General features: G+C 59.0%; 2 protein-coding genes and 1 long non-coding RNA gene across 8 annotated transcripts; 1 reads left to right on the plus strand and 2 right to left on the minus strand.

Moving 5' to 3' along the window:
- Positions 1-4,377: 4,377 nt before the first annotated feature.
- Positions 4,378-13,626, plus strand: ARHGAP33 (Rho GTPase activating protein 33). 3 transcript variants are annotated; one of them, XM_068992335.1, is made up of 17 exons: positions 4,378-4,470; positions 5,035-5,157; positions 5,245-5,322; positions 5,408-5,474; positions 5,557-5,616; positions 5,710-5,862; positions 5,947-6,049; positions 6,976-7,120; positions 7,198-7,280; positions 7,366-7,473; positions 9,254-9,399; positions 10,034-10,187; positions 10,272-10,417; positions 10,497-10,571; positions 10,967-10,968; positions 12,086-12,275; positions 12,374-13,626. In XM_068992335.1, exons 1-17 carry the CDS (start codon positions 4,378-4,380, stop codon positions 13,624-13,626), a joined length of 2,979 nt encoding a protein of 992 aa, XP_068848436.1. The 3 variants fall into 3 exon arrangements, with proteins under 3 accessions (XP_068848436.1, XP_068848435.1, XP_068848434.1); XM_068992334.1 differs by lacking the exon at positions 10,967-10,968 and having other exon boundaries at positions 11,601-12,275; positions 12,374-12,765; positions 12,850-13,626; XM_068992333.1 differs by lacking the exon at positions 10,967-10,968 and having other exon boundaries at positions 11,601-12,275.
- LOC138096230 (uncharacterized) lies at positions 6,626-7,189 on the minus strand. The gene is made up of 3 exons (XR_011146428.1): positions 7,100-7,189; positions 6,948-7,024; positions 6,626-6,720 (listed from the first exon to the last, which is right to left on the minus strand). It is a non-coding gene; the product is annotated as an uncharacterized lncRNA (long non-coding RNA).
- Positions 13,627-14,133: 507 nt separating the features above from the next.
- LOC138095804 (inactive serine/threonine-protein kinase TEX14-like) lies at positions 14,134-20,666 on the minus strand. Of its 4 annotated transcripts, XM_068991704.1 has the most exons (13): positions 20,045-20,666; positions 18,073-18,187; positions 17,530-17,695; positions 17,300-17,445; positions 17,158-17,218; positions 16,951-17,075; positions 16,730-16,822; positions 16,015-16,353; positions 15,778-15,935; positions 15,507-15,700; positions 15,390-15,404; positions 14,356-14,405; positions 14,134-14,265 (listed from the first exon to the last, which is right to left on the minus strand). In XM_068991704.1, the coding sequence occupies exons 1-13, from the start codon at positions 20,175-20,177 to the stop codon at positions 14,169-14,171; spliced, it is 1,692 nt and encodes a 563-aa protein (XP_068847805.1). In that variant the 5' UTR covers positions 20,178-20,666; the 3' UTR covers positions 14,134-14,168. The 4 variants fall into 4 exon arrangements, with proteins under 4 accessions (XP_068847805.1, XP_068847804.1, XP_068847806.1 ...); XM_068991703.1 differs by having other exon boundaries at positions 17,000-17,218; XM_068991705.1 differs by having other exon boundaries at positions 14,237-14,265; positions 15,332-15,404; positions 17,000-17,218.
- Between the last annotated feature and the right edge of the window lie 308 nt (positions 20,667-20,974).

Here is a 20,974-nt window from a genome sequence, read left to right on the forward strand (position 1 = left end):
CAGATTCAGGAGGGAGGAAAGGCAGACTTAAATACTTTCTCACGAGAGGAGCATGAAAGAATTTGCAGTTGCGTTTCAACGAGGGGAAGGGGGATGCAAAGAATATTCCAGGTAGAGGGTACTTCATGCGGGAAATACCTGTTGTGGAAGTGAGGTCAACAAATTCAATAAATTGAAGTAAGTAGCTGTAAATTGACTCCTCCATCACACTCCCTTTCCCCAATCTCTGCTTAATTTTTATCCATATTTTAAAATATTTATTTTGCAAATTCTTTTCCCACTAGCTTTTGAGTTCCATGTGGGCAGGGTATATTTCCCCCGTTTTGGTTACTGATAGATCCACAAATTACGTGATCAGAGTTTTTGAATGAATGAATGGATTGATCAAGGATGTACCTTCGAGGACCTTGTTGAGGGCATGACCAATGGCAAGTTCTCTTGGAAAGGATATTGTTACAGAGCGTTTTCTGAGCTTCAGTCAACAACAGGAAAAATTAGAATTGAGTTTGTGCGAGGCATCTGAGCCAGTGAAAAACATCCATGGGCCAATGTTCTTAGTATTCCAAGAGCAGGGGTAGGGGCTGAGTCGGGACTGACAAAGTGGGGATCGGGACTTTGAAGAGCTGCTTAGGGAGTGGAGAAAAGCTTGCGTTCATGAGAGAAGCCAGCTAAGTGTCAGAAGAGCCATCACTGACAGTGGACTAAGGGAAGGGTCCACTGCTTAGTGTTGGAAATGTTAGAAGCAAAGCATAAAGAACCTGGGGGTGTGTCTCAGGAGGGGAATGACGACCAATGAAACGCAGGCATGGGCGTGGTGCTGTCAAACTTCGCGGGGCGGGACCGAAGAGATCTAGCCAGAAATAGGACCCAAGCTGAAGCCAATGATTAGCCGCCAGGTGGGCGGGGCGTCATCTTAAGGCCAAGGGTAGAGCCAATGAGAATCTGCGCCGCGTCCCTCATTGTCCCCGCCCCCGTGGAGCGCGCGCGCCAGAGCCACGGGCAGCCGTTAGAGGCGGGGCCTGCAGCCGCCCGCGCGCGGCCTGCGCCCTCCCCTTTGTGTCGCCATGGCGGCGGCATCGGCGGCGAGGACAACGAGCGAGGGGTCCAGCGCGGCTGGCGCCTGAGGAGGCTACGCGGCTATGGTGGTGAGGCGCCCACGCGGCCGTCGGTCCATCGGCGAAGTCAGTCTGTCCGCGCGCGGCCACGCCCCACGCGCCCCGCCCCTGGCCCCGCCCGAGTCCGGGGCCCGCGCCGCCCCTCACCCCTCGTCGCGGTCCCTCTCGTACCCCGGCCTGGTCTTGGGCTCGAGCCCTTACCCCGGCCCCGCCCCCTCAACGCGCATCCCTGTTCCACGCCCTGTATGGGGGTGACAGTAGCCGAAGACCCAGACTTGGGAGGAAAAAGGGCTGGTCCAGGGAAGGACCTCGCATCCTCTAAGTGGCCTCCGCGGGGGCCTTCTGAGGGTCTCCGAGTCCTCCACCAGCCCCTGTCCCAGATCCATCCTCAGCATCGTCATCCCATCTTCCTCCTCTCCCTGGCTTAGACCCCTCCTCCTCCTACCATCAGCCCCTTTCTCATTCTTGAGCCCCACCCCCACCCTGCTCCATCCTCAGCCTGACCCTTTTCTTCTCCTTTCTCATCCCATCCCAGTCCTTCTCAACCAACCCTCCCTTACCCCATCCCCGCATCAGCCTGAACCTTTACTTCAGCCTCTCCAACTGCTCCCCTCCTCCTTACTCCACCTCAATCCCCAGCGTGCATTGTACCCCCCGATGTGATCATTGGGTCCTCTCCATCTTCTTGTCCTCATCCCCCCTCCCCCACCATCTCCCTCTCCCACCATGCTGCTCCTGCTCATTCATCCATTCATTCCCTCACTTAGCATTCACTGAGACCTCTGTGTAGCCCCTTTGCTCCAGGCACGGAGAAAGTCAGAACCCATCCTGCCTTGGGGAGCTTCATGGGCTGGAGGGGGACCGACCCAAGGGTGAGACCCAAAGGATGAAGTCGGGGTTGTAGGAGAATGAAGGAGGGAGAGGCTAGGGCCCATTCTGGGAAATCCTCATCTGGCAGATGGTTAATTTATTCATCAGATTTTACCCAGCCCCTGCTGGGTGACTGAGCTGGCACTGGGCATTGGGACCCAGAGAGGAATCAGGCACAACCCTACTTGTGAGGAGCTTCAATTCTCTGCCCAGCTCTGTGCAGGGCAATGCTAGGGGAGTAGGGACTGAGCCTCAGTCCAGTGGGGGAGATGGACTTGTCACCAGATGGGGACATCTCAGAGTGCACAGGGCTGTAATGAGGGAAGTTAAGGCAATATCACCAAGCCTGGGATGGGGGAGGCTACCATGAGAGTCAGATCTGAGGGCTAAGTGAAAGCATGGGGAAAAGATGGGGATGAGGGTTCCATGCAGCGGGAACAGCCTTTGCAAAGGCCTAGAAGGAAATGAGAAGATGATTCTTTTGTTGGACTCTTAGAAGTCTGAGAGCTCTGAGAGTAGAGGCAGTGGGGAGAAATGAGGCTGGAGAGGTAAGCAGAGACCACAGTGTTTAGACTTTATCTTAAAGACAGCAGGGAGCCATTGAAGATCCCTGACCTGGGGAGAGACAGAGGCAGATTTGCGTTTTGTGAAAGTGATACTGACTCTTGCTGTGAAGAAGCTGGCAGGAAGGGAGAGGTGGAAGCAGGGAGACTGATAAGATGGGAGCTGTGATTGTCCAGACGTTGATGAAAGGCACGGAAAGGCACAACCCCTTCTCTCCTGGGGCTAGAGGCGGCTTTTAAACAGGGAGAGAGAGTACCAGCATGCTCTTGCCCTGACGCACCCATGGCCCCTGCTCTTCCAGCCCCCTCTCCAGACTGCACATGAAGAAGCAGACCTACCCTGAGCCCGGCCTTCACCTCCCCCTGACCCACCCCTCTACTCCATGCTCAGGACAGCGTGTGGAGCAATTCGGGCCTGCAGGCCCAGGCTGCCAGATAACAATGCTTCCGTTGTCTCTCTGCTCCCATCTCTGGGGGCCTCTGATTCTTCTTTCTGCTCTACAGGCTCGCAGCACTGACAGCCTGGATGGCCCAGGGGAGGGCTCCGTGCAGCCCCTGCCCCCCGCTGGGGGACCCAGTGTGAAGGGGAAGCCTGGGAAGAGGTGAGAGGTGAGGGAGAGCCTCAACCTAGGAGGGGAGCCAAGCATAGGGCTGCCAGTGACCTGTCGTCTGTTCCCCAGGCTCTCGGCTCCTCGAGGTCCCTTTCCCCGGCTGGCAGACTGTGCCCATTTTCACTACGAGAACGTTGACTTCGGCCACATTCAGGTATGGGGGTTGCACCCAGGTGGGTAGGTGGGATCCCACCCAACCCTGAAGCAGCATCAGCCACTTTACCCCTGAAACCTACCCCCAGGAGTGACTGCTCGGTGGCGGGAGCTGCAGGGCAGAGGGGAGACTTGTTCCTTCATTCATTCAGCAATGACTTTGTGCCAGGACCTTGGACTCTGACTGAGCCATCACCAGGCCTTGACTGTGGGGAGACCCAGGAGGCAGACATGGTCCCATCCCTTGAAAGTGCCCATCTGGAGAGGTCAGGACAGGGACAAAAGCGAGACCCTCACCTGGGCCTTTTGTTTCCCTCTGCAGCTCCTGCTGTCTCCAGAGCGTGACAGTCCGAACGTCTCTGGAGAGAATGAACTGGTGTTCGGGGTGCAGGTGACCTGTCAGGTGTGGCAGCCACCCCTGCCTCTCCTCTGGCCTGGTGAACTGACTGCCGTGGTCCTCAGCTCAGTATGATGAAGCTGCTTTATCCCCCTGTCCTTCCCTCTCCCACAGGGCCGTTCCTGGCCAGTTCTCCGCAGTTATGATGACTTCCGTTCCTTGGATGCCCACCTCCACCGATGCATATTTGACCGGAGGTTTTCCTGCCTCCCAGAGCTTCCTCCACCCCCAGAGGGCGCCAGGGCTGCTCAGGTAAACTACTTGTCCTAGCCCTGCTACAGCCAAGGTGTGTCCCCACCAGTGATGGGTGAAACCATCAAGGCAGGGGAAATAGATAAATATTAAACACTGGTATGTCCTGAGTTCCAACCAGTTGGGGGCCTCAGAACTGCAGCAGGGTGACTCCCTTTAGTTTTTAGGATCATGGGGAGTTTCAGGGGGCTCCAGGGGAGGGTCAGAATGGCCAGACCGCTGGGGGCACACAGGGCCTTGGTTCAGCCTATTTATCAACTGATATGGCAGTATTTCAGTACTTCACAGCGGAGTGGCACCCATGTGTTCACGCTGAATTTCAGCCCTGCCAGAGGCGACCCAGGGCAGTACAGGAGGGCGGTGGGCTCCCTTGGGTGGGGTCTTCTCACAAACCCCACTCTGACAACCTGCCCCAGATGCTGGTGCCGCTGCTGCTGCAGTACCTGGAAACCCTGTCAGGGCTGGTGGACAGTAACCTCAACTGTGGGCCGGTGCTTACCTGGATGGAGGTGGGCCCGGGCAGGGGGCTTGGAGCTGGGAGTGAGGGAGGGATGTCTGAGGAGCAAGAAGCAGCCTGGGAGGGTGTGTGGGCACAGGAAAGAAAAGAGCTGGAGTGGAGGAGGTACTGGTATTTCAGTGTCTGTGTGGGCGCTTGCCTGTGAGAGAGAACACAAGTGGGTGCGTGCATGTGTGTGTGTGTGTGTGTGTGTGCAGGTGTTGGGCTGTGGGGATGTGAGAATTTCAAGGTATATTGATATACTGGCTAGAAATAGTTTTGGCTGCAGCTAGCAGAACGCCGGGCTAAGAGTGCAGGTTTTCAGATAGGAGATATGCAATGTTTGCTGTGGAGGATGTGGGTGCAGGAGTGAATCAGCATGGTTTCGGGCAGGGGCATCCTGGGACATGGAAGGGAATTTGCTTTGGAAGGAGCAAGAGTGTAGGTGTTTTACCAATAGCTCTGAGTGACAGGGGCACCCAGGTAGGGGACGGGGTGGCCTCTAGTGGGGGAACCTTCTCGGTCTTTACTATTACCTTCTTCTGGCCTCTCCCTGCCACATCCCCCTCCATCTCAGCTGGACAACCACGGCCGGCGACTGCTCCTCAGTGAGGAGGCCTCACTCAATATCCCCGCAGTGGCCGCTGCCCATGTGGTAAAGCGGTACACGGCCCAGGCACCTGACGAGCTGTCCTTCGAGGTAAGGCTGTGAGGGAGCAGACTCTGGCTGGGCTCCCACTTCATCTGCACCTTCTGACCCCGCCTCCTCATGCCCACCTACTCCCAGGTGGGGGACATTGTCTCCGTGATCGACATGCCGCCCACGGAGGATCGGAGCTGGTGGCGGGGCAAGCGGGGCTTCCAGGTCAGCCTGGCTGGAGCTGGACAGGTAGGGCTGGGGCACTGGGCCAGCTCAGGTGGCCCCGTCACTGACCCCAAATCCTCCTCAGGTCGGTTTCTTCCCCAGTGAGTGTGTGGAACTATTCACGGAGCGGCCAGGTCCAGGACTAAAGGGGGGTGAGTGTCCTGGGCAGAGTGGGGAGGCCCTCCTGCATCCCTTCCCTGCCCTCCATCCTTTCCACCACTGTTCACCCTGCAGATGCCGATGGTTCCCCATGTGGTGTCCTGGCTTCCCAGGGTGTTTCCTCTCTGACCTCAGGTAATGTGAACATGACCCGTTTGTAATTACCAGGGGCCAGACCCTGCCCCGTCTCCCCATGCGACCCTGTGTGACCAGCCTTTATCTCCACAGCGGTGCCCCGGCCGCGGGGGAAGCTGGCTGGCCTCCTCCGCACCTTTATGCGCTCCCGCCCTTCCCGGCAGCGTCTGCGGCAGCGGGGCATTCTGCGGCAGAGGGTATTTGGCTGTGACCTGGGAGAACACCTCAGCAACTCAGGCCAGGATGGTGAGGCCCAGTCCGCCTCCCCTGTCCTTCCTCCCCGCCAGGCTGTGACCCACAGCAGCAGACCCAACCCCTGCTTTCTCCCAGTGCCCCAGGTGCTGCGCTGCTGTTCTGAGTTTATTGAGGCCCATGGGGTGGTGGATGGAATCTATCGACTCTCAGGTGTGTCATCCAACATCCAGAGGCTACGGTGAGGACCCTCCACCAACCTTCGTGAGCACCTCCCACACGTCAAGCGTTAAGTTGTAGGGACACCATGGTGAACGAGACAGCCGGAGACTCCTGCCTCTTGGGGTCCACGTGCTGGAAGGAGAGGCAGACAGGAAAGGAGAGAGTTGACAATAGTGACAGGTGGCCTGGAGAAAAAAAAGACGGGGTGAGGGAGATCATAATAAAAACTCAAGGTGGGTGGAGAAGGCCTCCTGGGAGAGTGCTCGCTGCGCAGGAGGTGGAGGAGCGAGCATTGTGGTTCCCACCATGGAGAGAACAGCCAGCGGGAGGGGAAAGTGGCAGGAGATGATGTTTGAGAAGCGATAAGGGGCGAGTAGGCTCACGGGCCTTTTTTGATGACTGTTAGGCTCTTGGCTTTTACTGGGAGTAAGGGAGGAACCACAGGAAGGATTGTGGGCCAAAGAGGGGCAGTAGGCATAACAGTCTAAGAAGTAGGAAGCGCTGAGGCCCGGGCTTCCAGGCGAGCGCAGAGGGCCTGAGGCTGAGGTCCCGTGTATAGAGCTTTCTCACCTGAGAGGGCGAGACACTGCCAGGTTGTGAGCAGAGGCCGCTGGGATTTCAGCTGCAGTTTCCAGTGCCTCTTGGAGCCAGGAAAATGGCACAACTTTGTGGATGGAGCCCAGTCACACCCTGGAGGCAGATGGGCTTGGGTAGCTACAAGCAGGGTGTCTCCCACCAGAGCCCCAGTGTGCTCCTGTGTAAATGGGGCGCCCTTGTCTTTGGCATGCAGGGTTGTTGGAGGGGAGGGGGCTCAGTCAGGTGCTGCCTCTGAAAAGCCAGCACAGGAAGAGGGTTGCATCTACCTGTGGACACTTTGGGTGTGGGGGCAGCACCCAGCCCGGTGGGCCAGCTCTGACCTGCATCTTCTCGACGTGGTGGCCTCAGGCACGAGTTCGACAGTGAGAGGATCCCTGAACTGTCTGGCCCCGCCTTCCTGCAGGACATCCACAGCGTGTCCTCCCTCTGCAAGCTCTACTTCCGAGAGCTGCCCAACCCCTTACTCACTTACCAGCTCTACGGGAAGTTCAGTGTGAGTGAGGGTGACCGCGAGGTAGGAGGGGCTGGGAGGCAGCAGCCCAGCCCTGCTCACACTGTGCACTGTCTCAGGAGGCCATGTCGGTGCCAGGGGAGGAGGAGCGCCTGGTGAGGGTTCACGATGTCATCCAGCAGTTGCCCCCGCCGCACTACCGGTAAACCAGGAGGGGCAGGGAAGGGTGGTGGTGGACTCCCAAGGGAGGTGAGGCTCAGGCGTTCCCTCTCCACTCCCACCCCCAGGACCCTGGAGTACCTGCTGAGGCACTTGGCCCGCATGGCGAGACACAGTGCCAACACCAGCATGCACGCCCGCAACCTGGCCATCGTTTGGGCACCTAACCTGTTACGGTAAGCTGGCGGCTCACCAGCCTGCTCCCACAGCTCCCTACCAACCCCCAGGCTGGGCCTGGAGTCTCCCCGCCCCCCCCAACTTCACCCCAGAAACCCATCCAGCTTTTGCTCTTTTGATCATTTCGCCCAACACATTATTTCTTTTCTTGTAATTTATTTATGGTTGTGGGGGTCTTCGTTGCTGCGTTCAGGGTTTTCTCTAGTTGCATTGAGCAGGAGCTGTCCCTCACGGTACGCAGGCTTCTCATCGTGGTGGTGTCTCTTGTTGCAGAACACAGGCTCTAGGCACATGGGCTTCGGCAGTCTCACCGTGTGAGCTCCAGGGCACCCAGGACTCAGTAGCTGCGGCACAGGGTCCCATTAGCTGTGGCTCACCAGCCCTAGAGCTCACTGGCTCAGTAGCTGTGGCACACAGGCTTTAGTTGCCCCAAGTCATGTGGGATCCTCCCGGACCAGGGACTGAACCCACATCCCCTGCACTGGCAGGCAGACTCCTGCCACTACCACCAGGGAAGTCCCTCAACACATATTTCTTAAGTGTTGGGTGCCCCTATGCCCACCCTTGTTCTCAGCACTGGGGTCGCAGTGGTGAGCAGGAACCTACGCTCTGAGCTCACAATCCTATGTGGGAGATGACAGTGGACATTACCAAAAAACGAGAGCACAGTGTGACAGTGATGAGGGCTGAGGAGAAAGATTACAAAGTAGGGAACGGAGATCTGGTCAGTCATGGCACTTGAAATTTTTAGATAGAGTGGCAGGGAAGGCTTCAGGAAGAAGTCCTTGTTGGCCAGCAGCAGGGTAAGCCCGAAAGGATTTGATGGTGACCAAGACAGGCAAGTTCTCTGTCCTGGAGGAGTTCAATTCTTCTTGGGAATCAGATAAATAAATAAATAAATAAATAAAATAGCTAGTACGTGGTAGGTATAAGAACTGTGAGCAAAAATAAAGACAGACCTGGGATATCTAGATTTACAATTTTAAATAAAATAGGTGGGGAAGACTCCGTTGAGAAGGTAACATTTGAATTAACAGCTGCAGAAGGTAAGAGAAGGGCCTGTGTAGCTGAGAAGGAGCAAACCAAGTAGAAGGAACAGCAAGTACGAAGGCCCTGGGGCTGGGTCAGGGCCCAGTGTTTTGGAGGCCAGTGTCACTGGAGCTGAGTGAGAGAGTGCAGGGTTGAAGGCGAGGAGATGGTAAGGTCAGAGAGGTGATGCAGGAACAGCCAGGGGAGTGACTTACAAGTTGTGGGTCATGGTGAGGATCTGGCTTTTACCAGGAATGACGTGCAGCCAGAGGAGGGCTCTAAGCCAGGAGGGCCCTGATCTGTGACTTAGGGGTTCACAGGCTCCCTCTGGCTAAGTGTGGGGAGCAGACTGTAGGGATTTGGCAGGGAGCAGGGAGAACAGGGAGGAGGCTGTGTGTTGGTCCAGGACGGAGAGGATGGAGGCGGGGCCAGAGTAGGGGCATGGGGAGCCGAGTTCAGATTCTGCATAGAGTTTGTGGGTGGAGCCCACAGGGTCTCCTGCAATTGGATGTGGGTGTTAGGGAAAGAGAGGTCAAGGGCAATACCAAGGTATTTACTGAGATGGGATAGGCAGGGAGGGAGCAGGTTCTGGGGAAAGGCTGAGAATCTAGTTCTAGATGTGATCAGTGGATAAGGTCAGAGATGTTGAATGACAGTCACTGCTTCCACGGCGCCCCACCCCCGCCCCCGGCCAGAACCTACCAGCTGGGGCTCCAGGCACCTGGCCACCCTCACCCTCCTCCCATCCAGGTCCATGGAGCTGGAGTCAGTGGGGCTAGGGGGGGCAGCAGCATTCCGGGAGGTGCGGGTACAGTCGGTGGTGGTGGAATTCCTGCTCACCCACGTGGACGTCCTGTTCAGCGACACCTTCACTTCTGCTGGCCTCGACCCTGCAGGTATGCCCATCCTATCCCATGTCCTAACTACTGCCCCCCATCATCAGGGCTGCAGTGGGAGGGTAGGTGGGCTCCCAGCCCCATCCCTGTCCCACTGAAGCTGGACCTCCCTTCTGGTTCCTTGAGGACCCCGCCCCGGCCTCTCCCTCCCCTTCCCCCACCTTCTCATTTCAGCTCCTACGCTCAGGATCCCCACTTCTTGGCCCGGACATCGTTCTTCCTTCACCCCTTGTAGCTCCTGGGGGCACTTGGGGCCATGGTTCCACCTGGGAGGAGGTGGGAGGTCCCCAGACTTGACCCTGCCCCGGCCCCACCCAGACTCCCTGCCCTGCCCCGGACCCCAGCCCAGTCAGGACTCAGCACGTCGGAGGGCCCTCTGGCCCGAGGTAACTGAAGCCAGAGCCGCTGTCCTCGCTGGCTGCTGGGAGCTGCCTCCTCATCAGCTCGTTCTGCCTCACTCCTCCTCCTCACCTGCCTGCTGCCCACCCATTCCCGCCTGATCTGTCCTGGCCCCCTGCCTTGCCAGCCCGGGTGGGCACGCTGCGGGGCCGGGGCTTGGGCTGTAGCGCTTGGCTTTGCCTGTGGCCTTCAACAGCCCCAGGGCTGATGGCTGCCCCCTCTCCTGACTCCTCAGGCCGCTGCCTCCTCCCCAGGCCTAAGTCCCTTGCGGGCAGCGGCCCCTCCACTCGCCTGCTAACACTAGAGGAAGCCCAGGCTCGGACCCAGGGTCGGCTGGGGACACCCACCGAGCCCACAACTTCCAAGGCCCCAACTTCACCTGTGGAAAGGTGAGTAGGATGTCCAGAAGGGAGGGACTGGCCTGGGGGGCCCAGCTCCTCAGCCAGCCTCCTATGTCTTGACCCAAACTCCAGGAGGAAAGGGGAGAGAGGCGAGAAACAGCGGAAGCCTGGGGGTAGCAGCTGGAAGACCTTCTTTGCACTGGGCCGGGGCCCCAGCATCCCCCGAAAGAAGCCTCTGCCCTGGCTAGGGGGCACCCGGGCCCGACCGCAGCCTTCAGGTCAGAGGCTGGCAGTGGGCATGGTGGCTGGAGAGGCACCCTGGAGTGCCCCCCATGACCCCTCGTCCTCTCCCTGCAGGCTGCCGACCTGACACTGTCACACTGAGGTCTGCCAAGAGTGAGGAGTCTCTGTCATCGCAGGCCAGTGGCGCTGGTGAGCACGGGGTGACCCTTGCCTGCACCCAGGTGGAGCTGGGAGGGACTGGGGCTCTGAGCTGGCCTCCACGTGGTGTTCTTAGGTTTGGGGGTCTTGAGGTTTTTTGTTTTAATCTAGACCTTACATACAATAAGTTTGATAAAGCTTCATTCTTGGTTCACAATGCACTCTGGTCATTGGCCCACGCAGGGTCCTTCTAGTCTTTTGTTCATCTCTTTTGAAAAAAATTAAATAGTATCATGAACACCCATGAATCCACTGGCCAGAAATAAAGGCCTCCCACCACAGTACCTACGAACTCCTCCCTGTCCCACCTGCTGCCTCCCCACCTCAGGCAACCTCTGAGAGTCTTCATCCCTTTGCTTTTACAGTTCTGTCACCTACAGGTGTAGAGGTCAACAGCATACTGCTAGTTGTTTTGAATCTTTGATTAAAGGGTACCATTAAAAAGGGGTATCGTGCTGTGTGTGTACTCACTCACCACTCCATCACAGGCTGCCGTCTGCACAGCTGGCGTAGCTCAGGCTCCTTCCTCTCCATCACTGTCCACTGTCGAGTGTGGGTATCCCCTCAGGGGAGGGGATACTTGTCCATGCCCCTCCTGATGGATGTGGGGGCTCTGACAAGCGCGCCCAGGAGGGGAGGCGCACACCGTATGATAGGCCCACATCCAGCTGTACAAGACGAGGCCCGAGTATTTCCCAGAAGTGGTCGCCTCAGGCTGTCCTCCCAGCCACCGGGTGTGAGATCCTGTCGGTGTGGAGCTTGTAGCCAGTGGGGTTGTCAGACTTTGTTCTTGCCTCTGGAACAGTCCTCTTCATGGACTTGCCACTGATGTCCTCTTATCACCCGTGAGTCTGCACAGCTCTCCCTGGATCCCCAGCCATTGTGACCCTAGGCAGGGACGTGTCTCTGTGTTATTTCCCCAGCTTACTGGGGGTGTGTGTCCTGTTCTCACTGATGTATCTGGGTAGGTAGTTCTGACCCCTGACCCCTAACTCCACCTCCCCCGCACTGCCCTTCCAGGCCTCCAGCGGCTGCACAGGCTACGGCGACCCCACTCCAGCAGTGATGCTTTTCCCGTGGGCCCCGCACCTGCTGGCTCCTGTGAGAGCCTGTCGTCATCCGAGTCCACCGAGTCCTCCTCCGAGTCGTCTTCTTCCTCTTCCTCCGAGTCCTCCGCAGCTGGGCTGGGAGCACTCTCGGGCTCCCCTTCACACCGAACCTCGGCCTGGCTAGACGACGGTGACGAGCTGGACTTTAGCCCACCCCGCTGCCTGGAGGGGCTCCGGGGGCTTGACTTTGATCCCCTTACCTTTCGCTGCAGCAGCCCCACCCCCGGGGACCCAGCACCTCCCGCCAGCCCGGCCCCCCCAGCCCCCGCCTCTGCCTTTCCACCCAGGGCAACCCCCCAGGCCCTCTCGCCCCGGGGCCCCACCAGCCCTGCCTCACCCACTGCCCTGGACATCTCGGAGCCCCTGTCTGTGTCAGTGCCACCTGCTGTCCTGGAGCTGCTGGGGGCTGGAGGAACACCTGCCTCGGCCACGCCAACACCAGCCCTCAGCCCTAGCCCAGGCCGGCGCCCCCACCTCATCCCCTTGCTGCTGCGTGGAGCTGAGGCCCAGCTGAGTGACACCTGCCAACAAGAGATCTGCAGCAAGTTGGCATTGCCTGGTCCCCGGGGAGCCCAAGGCCAGCATGGTGTGTCCTGCCCAGCCCAGCCCAGCCCAGCCCACTCCCTCACAACCCCGAGGCTGTGCCCAAGACCTGGCTGACTCCTCTTCCCGTTCCTCTCCTAGGTGCTGGTATGGATTCACCACTGCTGCCCCCTCCCCTGTCCCTCCTGCGCCCGGGGGGGGCCCCACCCCCGCCTCCCAAAAATCCAGCACGCCTCATGGCCCTGGCCCTGGCTGAGCGGGCTCAGCAGGTGGCCCAGAGACAGAGCCAGCAGGAGCAGGGGGGCATCCCATCTGCTCCTCAGTCCCCTTTCCGCCGTTCACTGTCCCTGGAGGTGGGCGGTGAGCCCCTAGGGACCTCAGGGAGTGGGCCACCCCCCCACCCCCTAGCCCACCCAGGTGGCTGGGCTCCAGGACCCCCACCTTCCTTACCAAGGCAACAAAGTGATGGGAGCCTGGTGAGGAGCCAGCGGCCCACAGGGACCTCGAGGAGGACACCCCGAGGCCCTACCCAGGTTAGTGCCCAGCTCAGGAGGGGTGGGGGGTGTGGGGCTGCGCCAGAGACGGCAGCCCAGTCCCTGTGTTCTGTCTCCCAGCAGGTTCCCACCCCTGGCTTCTTCTCAGCCCCCCGGGAGTGCCTGCCACCCTTCCTCGGGGTCCCCAAACCAGGCTTGTACCCCCTCGGCTCCCCATCCTTCCAGCCCACCTCCCCAGCCCCAGTCTGGAGGAGCCCCCTGGTTCCCCCTACACCACTGGACAGAGGAGAGAACCTGTACTATGAGATCGAGGCGGGTGAGGGCTCCCCCTACTCTGGCCCTACTCGGTCCTGGAGTCCCTTGCGCCCCATGCCCCCAGACAGGCTCAGTGCCTCGTACGGCATGCTTGGCCAATCCCCACCACTCCATAGGTCCTCTGACTTCCCGCTCAGTTACCCACCACCCTCCTGTTTTCCCCACGACCACCTTGGCTACTCAGCCCCCCAGCACTCGGCCCGGCGCCCCACCCGACCTGAACCCCTCTATGTCAACCTAGCCCTGGGGCCCAGGGGCCCCTCACCCGCTTCTTCCAGCTCCTCCTCCCCTCCTGCCCACCCTCGCAGTCGCTCTGATCCTGGCCCCCCAGCCCCCCGCCTCCCCCAAAAGCAGCGGGCCCCCTGGGGCCACCACACCCCTCACAGGGTACCTGGGCCCTGGGGCCCTCCAGACCCTCTCCCCTACAGGGCAGCCCCACCAGCCTATAGGAGGGGGGGCGAGCACCACCGAGGGTCCCTGTACAGGAATGGGGGGCAAGGGAGGGAGGGGGCTGGTCCCCCACCCCCCTACCCTACTCCCAGCTGGTCCTTCCACCCTGAGAGCCAGACCCAAAGCTACTGCTGAGCCAGAGCTGGGAGGGACCTTCCTTCTTTCTCTTCCCCTTTCACTGATCTTGGTCCAACCTGATCCCTTGTTTTGTATTTTCCTGAGCTTCTGACCCCTACCCCAGGTTTCTAACTTTGTAACTTGCCTTTGATGTGGGTCCCTAACCCGTTATCATAGCCTACCTACCCTGGGCTGACGGGCATGCCCGCCCCCCACCATCCTCCATCCTGGGGCCTCTCGCACAAATCTGAGAGGGTTAGGCTGACTCCTTACCCTCCCTTTCCCTCCAGGGGTCCCCAGCATGTCCTGTCCTGTGCACGGGGGTGGGGGGCTGCTCCTGCTATCTCCCCACACACCCCACTAAACCATCTGACAAAATTAATGAATAAAAATGGGGAAAATGTGGCTGCTGCTGTCATGCCGGGGCCAGGCTCAATGAATAAAGAGGCAGTGACAGGTGGGTTGCTTTCTCATTTTATCACTTCAGCAGGTGCTAAGTGGGGAGTCACTCCTGGGAGGCTCTGAGGGGCGACATCTGCACAGAAGGGGCCACGGGTGCCCTAACAATGTGTGTCAGGAGTGGGATTGAGCCTGGGCCCGTCTTCAAGTTGGCATCCACCTTGCAGCTCTGCTATGATCTCCTCCAGCAGATCCATCCTGGGAGAGGGTGGGGTAGGGGTGGGCTGAAGTTGACCTCAGGGAGGTGGAAGGGGCCCAGGGACCTCCCACCAGCACCCCACTTCTCACTTTTGGAGGCTGGAGAAGCGACTTCCTCTGATCAGCTCAGGGCTGGGTACCTGCAGGAGTAAAGACTAGAGCTGCCACCAGTGACCACGGAGCTCAGGAGAGCCCTGGGCGGGCGGGCTGGGGCAGGGCCTGGGCTCAGGGCCCTCTGCTTCACCTGCCCTCGTGGCCTTCCCTGCCAGCAGCCGCCAGGGCATGGGAAGCCTCCCTGTGGGTCAGCAGGCAGGGGCTGGGCTCCCAGGGCTGGGGATCCAGCAGGGCAGCCCTGTGTGTATGCCGCCACAGCCCCCGCAGGGCTTGGATCTTGGCTGAGAACTTCCTCTCAAACCGCTCCTCAGAGCTCTGAGTCCCCAGCAGGGAGGCTGAGTCCTGAAGGCTGGTGTGCAGGGCAGGGCTTGGTCGGGAATGGGGGTGGGGAGGGGGTAACTGGTCAGCGAGGGGAACAGTGTGGGTCCCAGGTGGTCCCTGGTCAGAGGAGAGGCAGCCAGGGAAAGTGGGGCTGGTGACAGCTTGGGGGAAGGGTCATGGGTAAGCAAATGGACAATGGCGCAGGACTTGGGGTATCCATACTGTTGATCTGGGCTCCAGGCTCTGGTCCAGGCTGACCCTGGCTGTGGGGCTGTGCCCTGGGCAGACGCCAGGGCAGGGACTTGGGCTGCTGCCTAGAGTCAAGCTGCTGCCTGAGTCCCAGGTGGCACCCCTCTGGACTCTGCTGTGGCCCATGACCTGCAGAGAGCGACGGCAGAGGGCTGGCGTGGGTGGCCCACAGCTCCCTCGGTCCTCCACGTGCCTGTCCTGGCTCCTGCCTAGGATGGGGAGGGGCCTAGGGACATCACAGCGGGCCACAGGCCCGGGTGCAGTCTCGGCTCTGGGAGCCAGCTCACAGTACAGTGTCTGGGCTTGCAGACCAGCCAGTTGGAAATGGGGCACAGCCGAGCTCTGCTCAGCGCCGGCTCCCATCCCTTCTGGGCCCTCTAACCTGGGAGAGAACTCTGCGGTGGACGGCACTGTGTGGCCCAGTCCCTCGGGGAGCTCACCTCAGAGGCCGAGTCCTGTGGGGAGGAGTAAAGACTGCAGGAGTAAAGTGGGTGTGGGACACACGCCCTGCCTGAGGTCCCCTGGCCGCCACCCTCCCCTGCCTGCCTGTCCTGTACCTGAGCCACAGCCTCCCGCAGCAGGCATCGTGTACTCTGCAGGCTGCCGCAGCGGTCGGCAGGCCCTAGGCCCAGCCCAGCCCGAACCAGGGCCTGGTAGGGGGCTGGCACCAGGGGGTCCAGGGCCGGGCTCTCACCCGCCTCTAGTTTAGCCTTCACCTCAGGTCCTTTTCTTCCAGCCCAGGGCAGCTCTCCTGTGAGGAAGCATGATTGGGGGACCCAACCGAGGTGGGGGGCCTCAGTGGGGCTGGGAGCAGGGTTACTCACTGACCCGTGAAGACCTCCTGGGCCAGGATGCAGAAGCTGTAGAGGTCTGAGGTGGCCGCAGGCGTGTCACCATGGATGAGCTCCAGCGGCAGCCATGGGTACAGTTCAGGAGGTGGGGGCAGCCCTGGGCCTGGGCCTCCCCAGGGGTAACCCTGCCGCGGCCTGTGGAGGCCAAGGGACCTGGTGAGTCAGCGACTACCGGACGGGGCCACGGGGGCAGGACAGGGAGGCAGGCACTCACTTGGGCTGCAGCCAGCGTTGGTGCAGCGGGCGCCCGTGCTCCAGGCTGCCCACCTTTGCCAGGCCTGGCCGCACCAGCTGCACAGCATGGGAGCTGAGGCCGCCGTGAGCACGCCAGCGGGCTTGCAGGAACAGCAGGGCCTCCAGTACCTGCAGCAGCAGGTGGCCCGGCAGCAGGCCTGGCACGAGGTGGGGGGGTCTCCCTTCTCGTGGGCCCTGGGGGTGTAGCACCACATGAAGGGAGCCCAGCCACACGGGTTCGAAGAGAAGGCACAGCCCCGATAGGTCCTTGGAGGGGCTCAGTGCCATCAGCAGCAGCAGGCTGGGGTGGTGCAGGGCGCTGGGCAAGAGGAGAGCAGGCCACTTGTGAGGAGGCCCTAGCCCGCCTGGCCCAGAGCTGACCATCTGCCTCAGCCACCAGACAGGAGAAACGGTGACCCCGGGTCACACAGCCTGGCAGTGGTGGGGCCAGCACCACTGTCCTTGGTACCCTCCCAACACCCACTCCTCTCCAAGGCCTACAAAACTGGGCGCCCACTTTCCCGTGGTAAGTTGGGTCACTCCAGTAGGAGGGCTCCATGCCAAATGCTGGCCCAGGGGTGAAGGCTGTAACCACGGCCACCACCACATTCCCTGGGCATCTATTTCCAAAACACTCAAGTTGGGCAGGGCGGGTAGAAGATGGCGGGCCTAGGGGGCTGGCTGGAGGGACCCACCTGCAGTGTTGAAGGTCAGCCAACAGCACATCAGCCTGGGCTCCTGGCACCTTCAGCTGCCGCACGGTCACAGGGTGGCCCCTCCACAGGAGGCTGGAGGAAGGTGGAGGGAAGAGGGCGCGGGTCTGAGACAAGGGGTTTCCCAGTGAGGGGGGGCAGGAGGGCCAGACTCTCCCCAGCTCTGCTAGACACCAGGCAGGGTGTCAGAGGGGCTCTCTCACTTGGCCATGAGGGTGTGGGAGCTGCTCCTGTAGGTGCGGTCAGGCTCACCCTGCGCTGGCAGCAGCTCCTTGGGGTCCACGATGGGTACGCCTGTTACCAGCCCCAGTGGCCACAGGCTGCTCAGCTGGAGGGGTGGGGAGCGGGACCATGAGGCAGGAAGAGGACGGACGCCATGGTCCCCACTCCCTCCGACATCTCCCGCTTACCTGGCCGAACCCTAAGGCAGGGACATGGGGGGGTCTCCTGGTCTGCTCCGGCCTCCATGCCCTGAGGTAAAGGGCCATCTGAGAGCAAGTCCAGGGTAGCCAGGCATGGTGGGTAGGCAGGCCTCAGGACGTGCACCGTTACCTGTTCGCCTGCACCAGCCGCAGACCACCACACAGGCTGTGTCCAGAGCTAGCCTGCCACTGGCCCAGGGAGACAGCGGGCACCAACTCACTGCCGTGCACCAGGGCTGACATGTGGGCCCGGCACAGCTGTAACAGTTCCAGCATCTGGACGGGGCAGGGAGCATGTGGGGTGAGGCAGGGTGGGGGGCCCGGCCCCGAGGCCCTCAGCCCACCCTGGCCACAGCTCACCTCCCAGCTCTGCTTGGCACCACCTTGTTCTGCCCAGTCCCAAGGGCTGTGCCCCTGCTGGTCACGCAGACGCAGGTCGCCGCCCGCCTGCAGCAGGCGTAGGAGCACGAGGCTACGGCCCGAGAAGGCGCCCGCGTGCACAGGCGTGCTGCCGTCCAGGCAGCGGCTGCAGCAGAACAGCGAGGAAGGAATGGGTTGGGAAAGGCACGGAACAGGGACAGGAGGTGGCAGGAGGGGGGCATGGAGAGATACGGGGGTCACTATGCTCATGGGAAGAGGGTATCAGGGTTGGGGGCTCACTTGGGGACAGAGTAAAGTCCTTGAAAGAGTGAGAGGATGGCAGTGAGCATAGAGGCACCAGGAAGATGGGAATAGTTTCTGGAGGACAAGAAGGGGTTAACTGAGAGAGCAAGATGGGTCACGGGGGATGGGAGGGGGTCTGAGGGAGAGAGGTCTCTGGGGAAGACAGCCGTGGCTCTCAGGCTCTCTGGGGCTCAGACTCAGGGCGCTGGGAGTGTGGGGCATCACCACGTGTCCACGTACTGGTTGGGGTTGGCACCAGAGGCCAGCAGGAGCTGCACAGCCGAGCTGTGGCCCAGCAGCGCCGAGAGGAAGAGCGCCGTCTGCCCAGCCGAGTTCTCGCCATCTACCTGGACAACTGAGGGGCAGCGAGGCTTAGGACTATCCCGGCCCCTTACTCCAGAGACAGAGGTCCTGGCAACACCTTTCCCAATTCCCAGCCCCCACAATCCCTCCCTGACTGGGTGACCCTCGGCTCCAGATTCCATCTCTATGTCCTGGAACCGCCACCTTCCAGCCGCTGGGGAGTCTGCCTCAGAATGCATCTCAACACACTTCTCACCACTAAATCCACAGAACTGGAACAAGGTGATGTCTACTTGCCCTGCCAACATCCACCCCACCCCCATCCCAGAGGTGTCAAAATCACACAAAGGGGGGTTTCCCTGGTAGCTCAGTAAAGAACCCGCCTGCCAATGCAGGAGACACAGGTTCAATCCCTGGTCTGGGAAGATCCCACATGCCGTGGAGCAACTAAGCCTGTGCACCACAAGTACTGAGCCTGTGCTAGAACCTGAGAGCCTCAGCTAGTGAGCTCCACTGCCTAGAGTCCGTGCTCTACAATAAGGGAAGCCACCGCAAAGGGAAGCCTGTGGAGCACAACTAGAGAAAAAGCCTGCACATCAGTGAAGACCCAGTGCAGCCACAAATAAATAAAATTTTTAAATCACACAAAGGTACCCAGGGCAAGAGGGCAAGGCTCATTTTTATGAGGCAAAATTTGACCTTAACTCCGAAACGAGATGCGAGTTCCAGAACCAGAAATGAAGTCATAAATCAATTCAATTTATGATCATATATGCAAAGCCCCTAAATAAAGTAAAAGGGGTAACCCAATAGATTTATTCCCAGAAAGCAAGGATGAATCAACAAAAGAAAATCTATCAATGTAAAAAAACACATTCACAAATTAAAAAATAAAAATCACATTTAACTGTATCAGTAGATGCAGAAAAAGCACTTGGTAAAATTCAATGCCTACTTATGATTAGAAAAAGAAATCTACCTCAGAAAACTAAGAATAGATGGAAAGTTTCTTACTTGATAAAAATTACAAACCAAAACCCAAGAGCAAGCAAAGTACCTAATGCAGAAACACAAGACTCTTCTCTTTATGAAAAAAGATGTCCAATGATAATAAGGTTTAGGAGTTCTGGCCAACACCTTATGACAGAAAAAAAGAGACTGTGGTTTAAAGACTGAATAGCTGAGACCGAACTGTTACTGTCTGCAGATAACAATCAAGTAAAAGAATCAACACACACTTGCAACTATTAAGCAAGCTCAGAAAGCGGCTGGATACGCAACCAACTTACAGAAATCAGTGAACAACAGAAACTGTAAGTCTGACCATGTTAATTTCCTGCCTACCACTCCAGGGGTTTCCAATTACACACAGAACAAAATCCAACAAAATTGACACCATTCTTAAGGCCTGTTCCTGTCTGTAGTTGCTGCCTCCCTGAGTCCTTTTGCTCCCTGCTGCTACTTACATATCCCTAGTTTTGGGGTTTGTGGGAGGTTTTTTTTGCTTTTCCAATTTATTTCTAATTGGAGAATAATCGCTTTACGATACTGTGTACCCAGTTTGTTTTGATTTCAGGGCCTTTGCACTGGCTATTTCCTCTGAAGTGCTTGTTCCCCAGCTGTTTCCCTGACTGGCTCTTATGCTGCGGGACTCAAATATCAACCCATTCGAAAAGCCATCCTTCCGGGGTGTCTCCCTCATTCTCATCACTCTCTTAAATTCTCATTATAGATTTAATTCACAGTGATCTGGAGGGTCATTCTCACCCCTAAGTCTCCATCACAGACAACAGTGCCTTGGCACAAGACAGGTGCCTGATACACAATTGTTAACAGGTCAACTGAAGTTGCATCCTCCTTTCTGCTCCTTGATCTAGTGCCCCCAGGCAGTTTCAGCAGCCAAACTCACCTCTCCGCAGGAGTCGGGTGAGGCCCCAGCTTGGGCCCCCAGCCACAGCCAGGCGATGCAGACGGCCCACCTGGCTTTCTGGATCCGGAACAGAGCCCAGCTCCACAGGGAGTCGAGAACGCAGTGAGGGCATCTGTGGACTCCGTCAGCTCCTGGCCAGGGATCAGTGAGCAGGTCTCATGAGGGCAGGAGGACATGAAGGACTAGATCTCTGGGAGCAATAAAGACAGAGCTGGCTGTGAGTCTTGCGGGGCAGTCTGAGAAAGAAAGGTGATTTGAGAGGGGTGTGACTTGGAGAGAGGCGTCTGAATGAGAAATAGGGTGGGACGTGGGAGAGCTTCAGACCAGAAGGTCAGGAGTCCAAGGCAGCCTGGAAGTGAAAAGAAGCTAAGGAAATCCGCTCTGTGGTAGAGGAGTAGTAAGGGCTATGAGGATAGGAGTCAGGGGCTTGGGAAGAGAGTCTGAAGACTACATAGGGCTGGAGGAAGAGGGCTCTGAGGGTTAGGACCTGAGAGGGAGGCGCAGTCTACAGGCTGTGAGACAGGAGTGTCCAAGGAAGGCGGACAGCCTGAAGGCAGGGTCTGCAGGCTGGGAAAGGGCCTCGAGGAGGGGTAGGGGGCGGTGGCTGGGGTCCGCGGGCTGGGAAAGGGTCTGAGGGCTGGGGGCATGGACTGAGCTTTAGGGAAGTGTTTGTGTACTAGGATGGGGTCTATGGATTAGAAGGGACGGAAGAAAGAAGGAGTCCTGAAGACGGTATCTGTGGGCTGGGAAAAAGGTGTGCAGAACTGAGACCGAGGCTGAGAAAGGGGTGGGGTCTGTGGGCACAGGAGGGGTGGAAAGGGAGAATGGGGGCGGGGTTCTGTGGGCTGGGGGCGGGGCCTGGTGGCCACCTGGGGACCCAGTCCCCGCAGCTTTGCACCTACCGTTGGG

The sequence above is a fragment of the Capricornis sumatraensis genome, chromosome 20, assembly GCF_032405125.1.
Source record: "Capricornis sumatraensis isolate serow.1 chromosome 20, serow.2, whole genome shotgun sequence".
In the NCBI taxonomy this organism is placed as follows: Eukaryota; Metazoa; Chordata; class Mammalia; order Artiodactyla; family Bovidae; genus Capricornis; species Capricornis sumatraensis.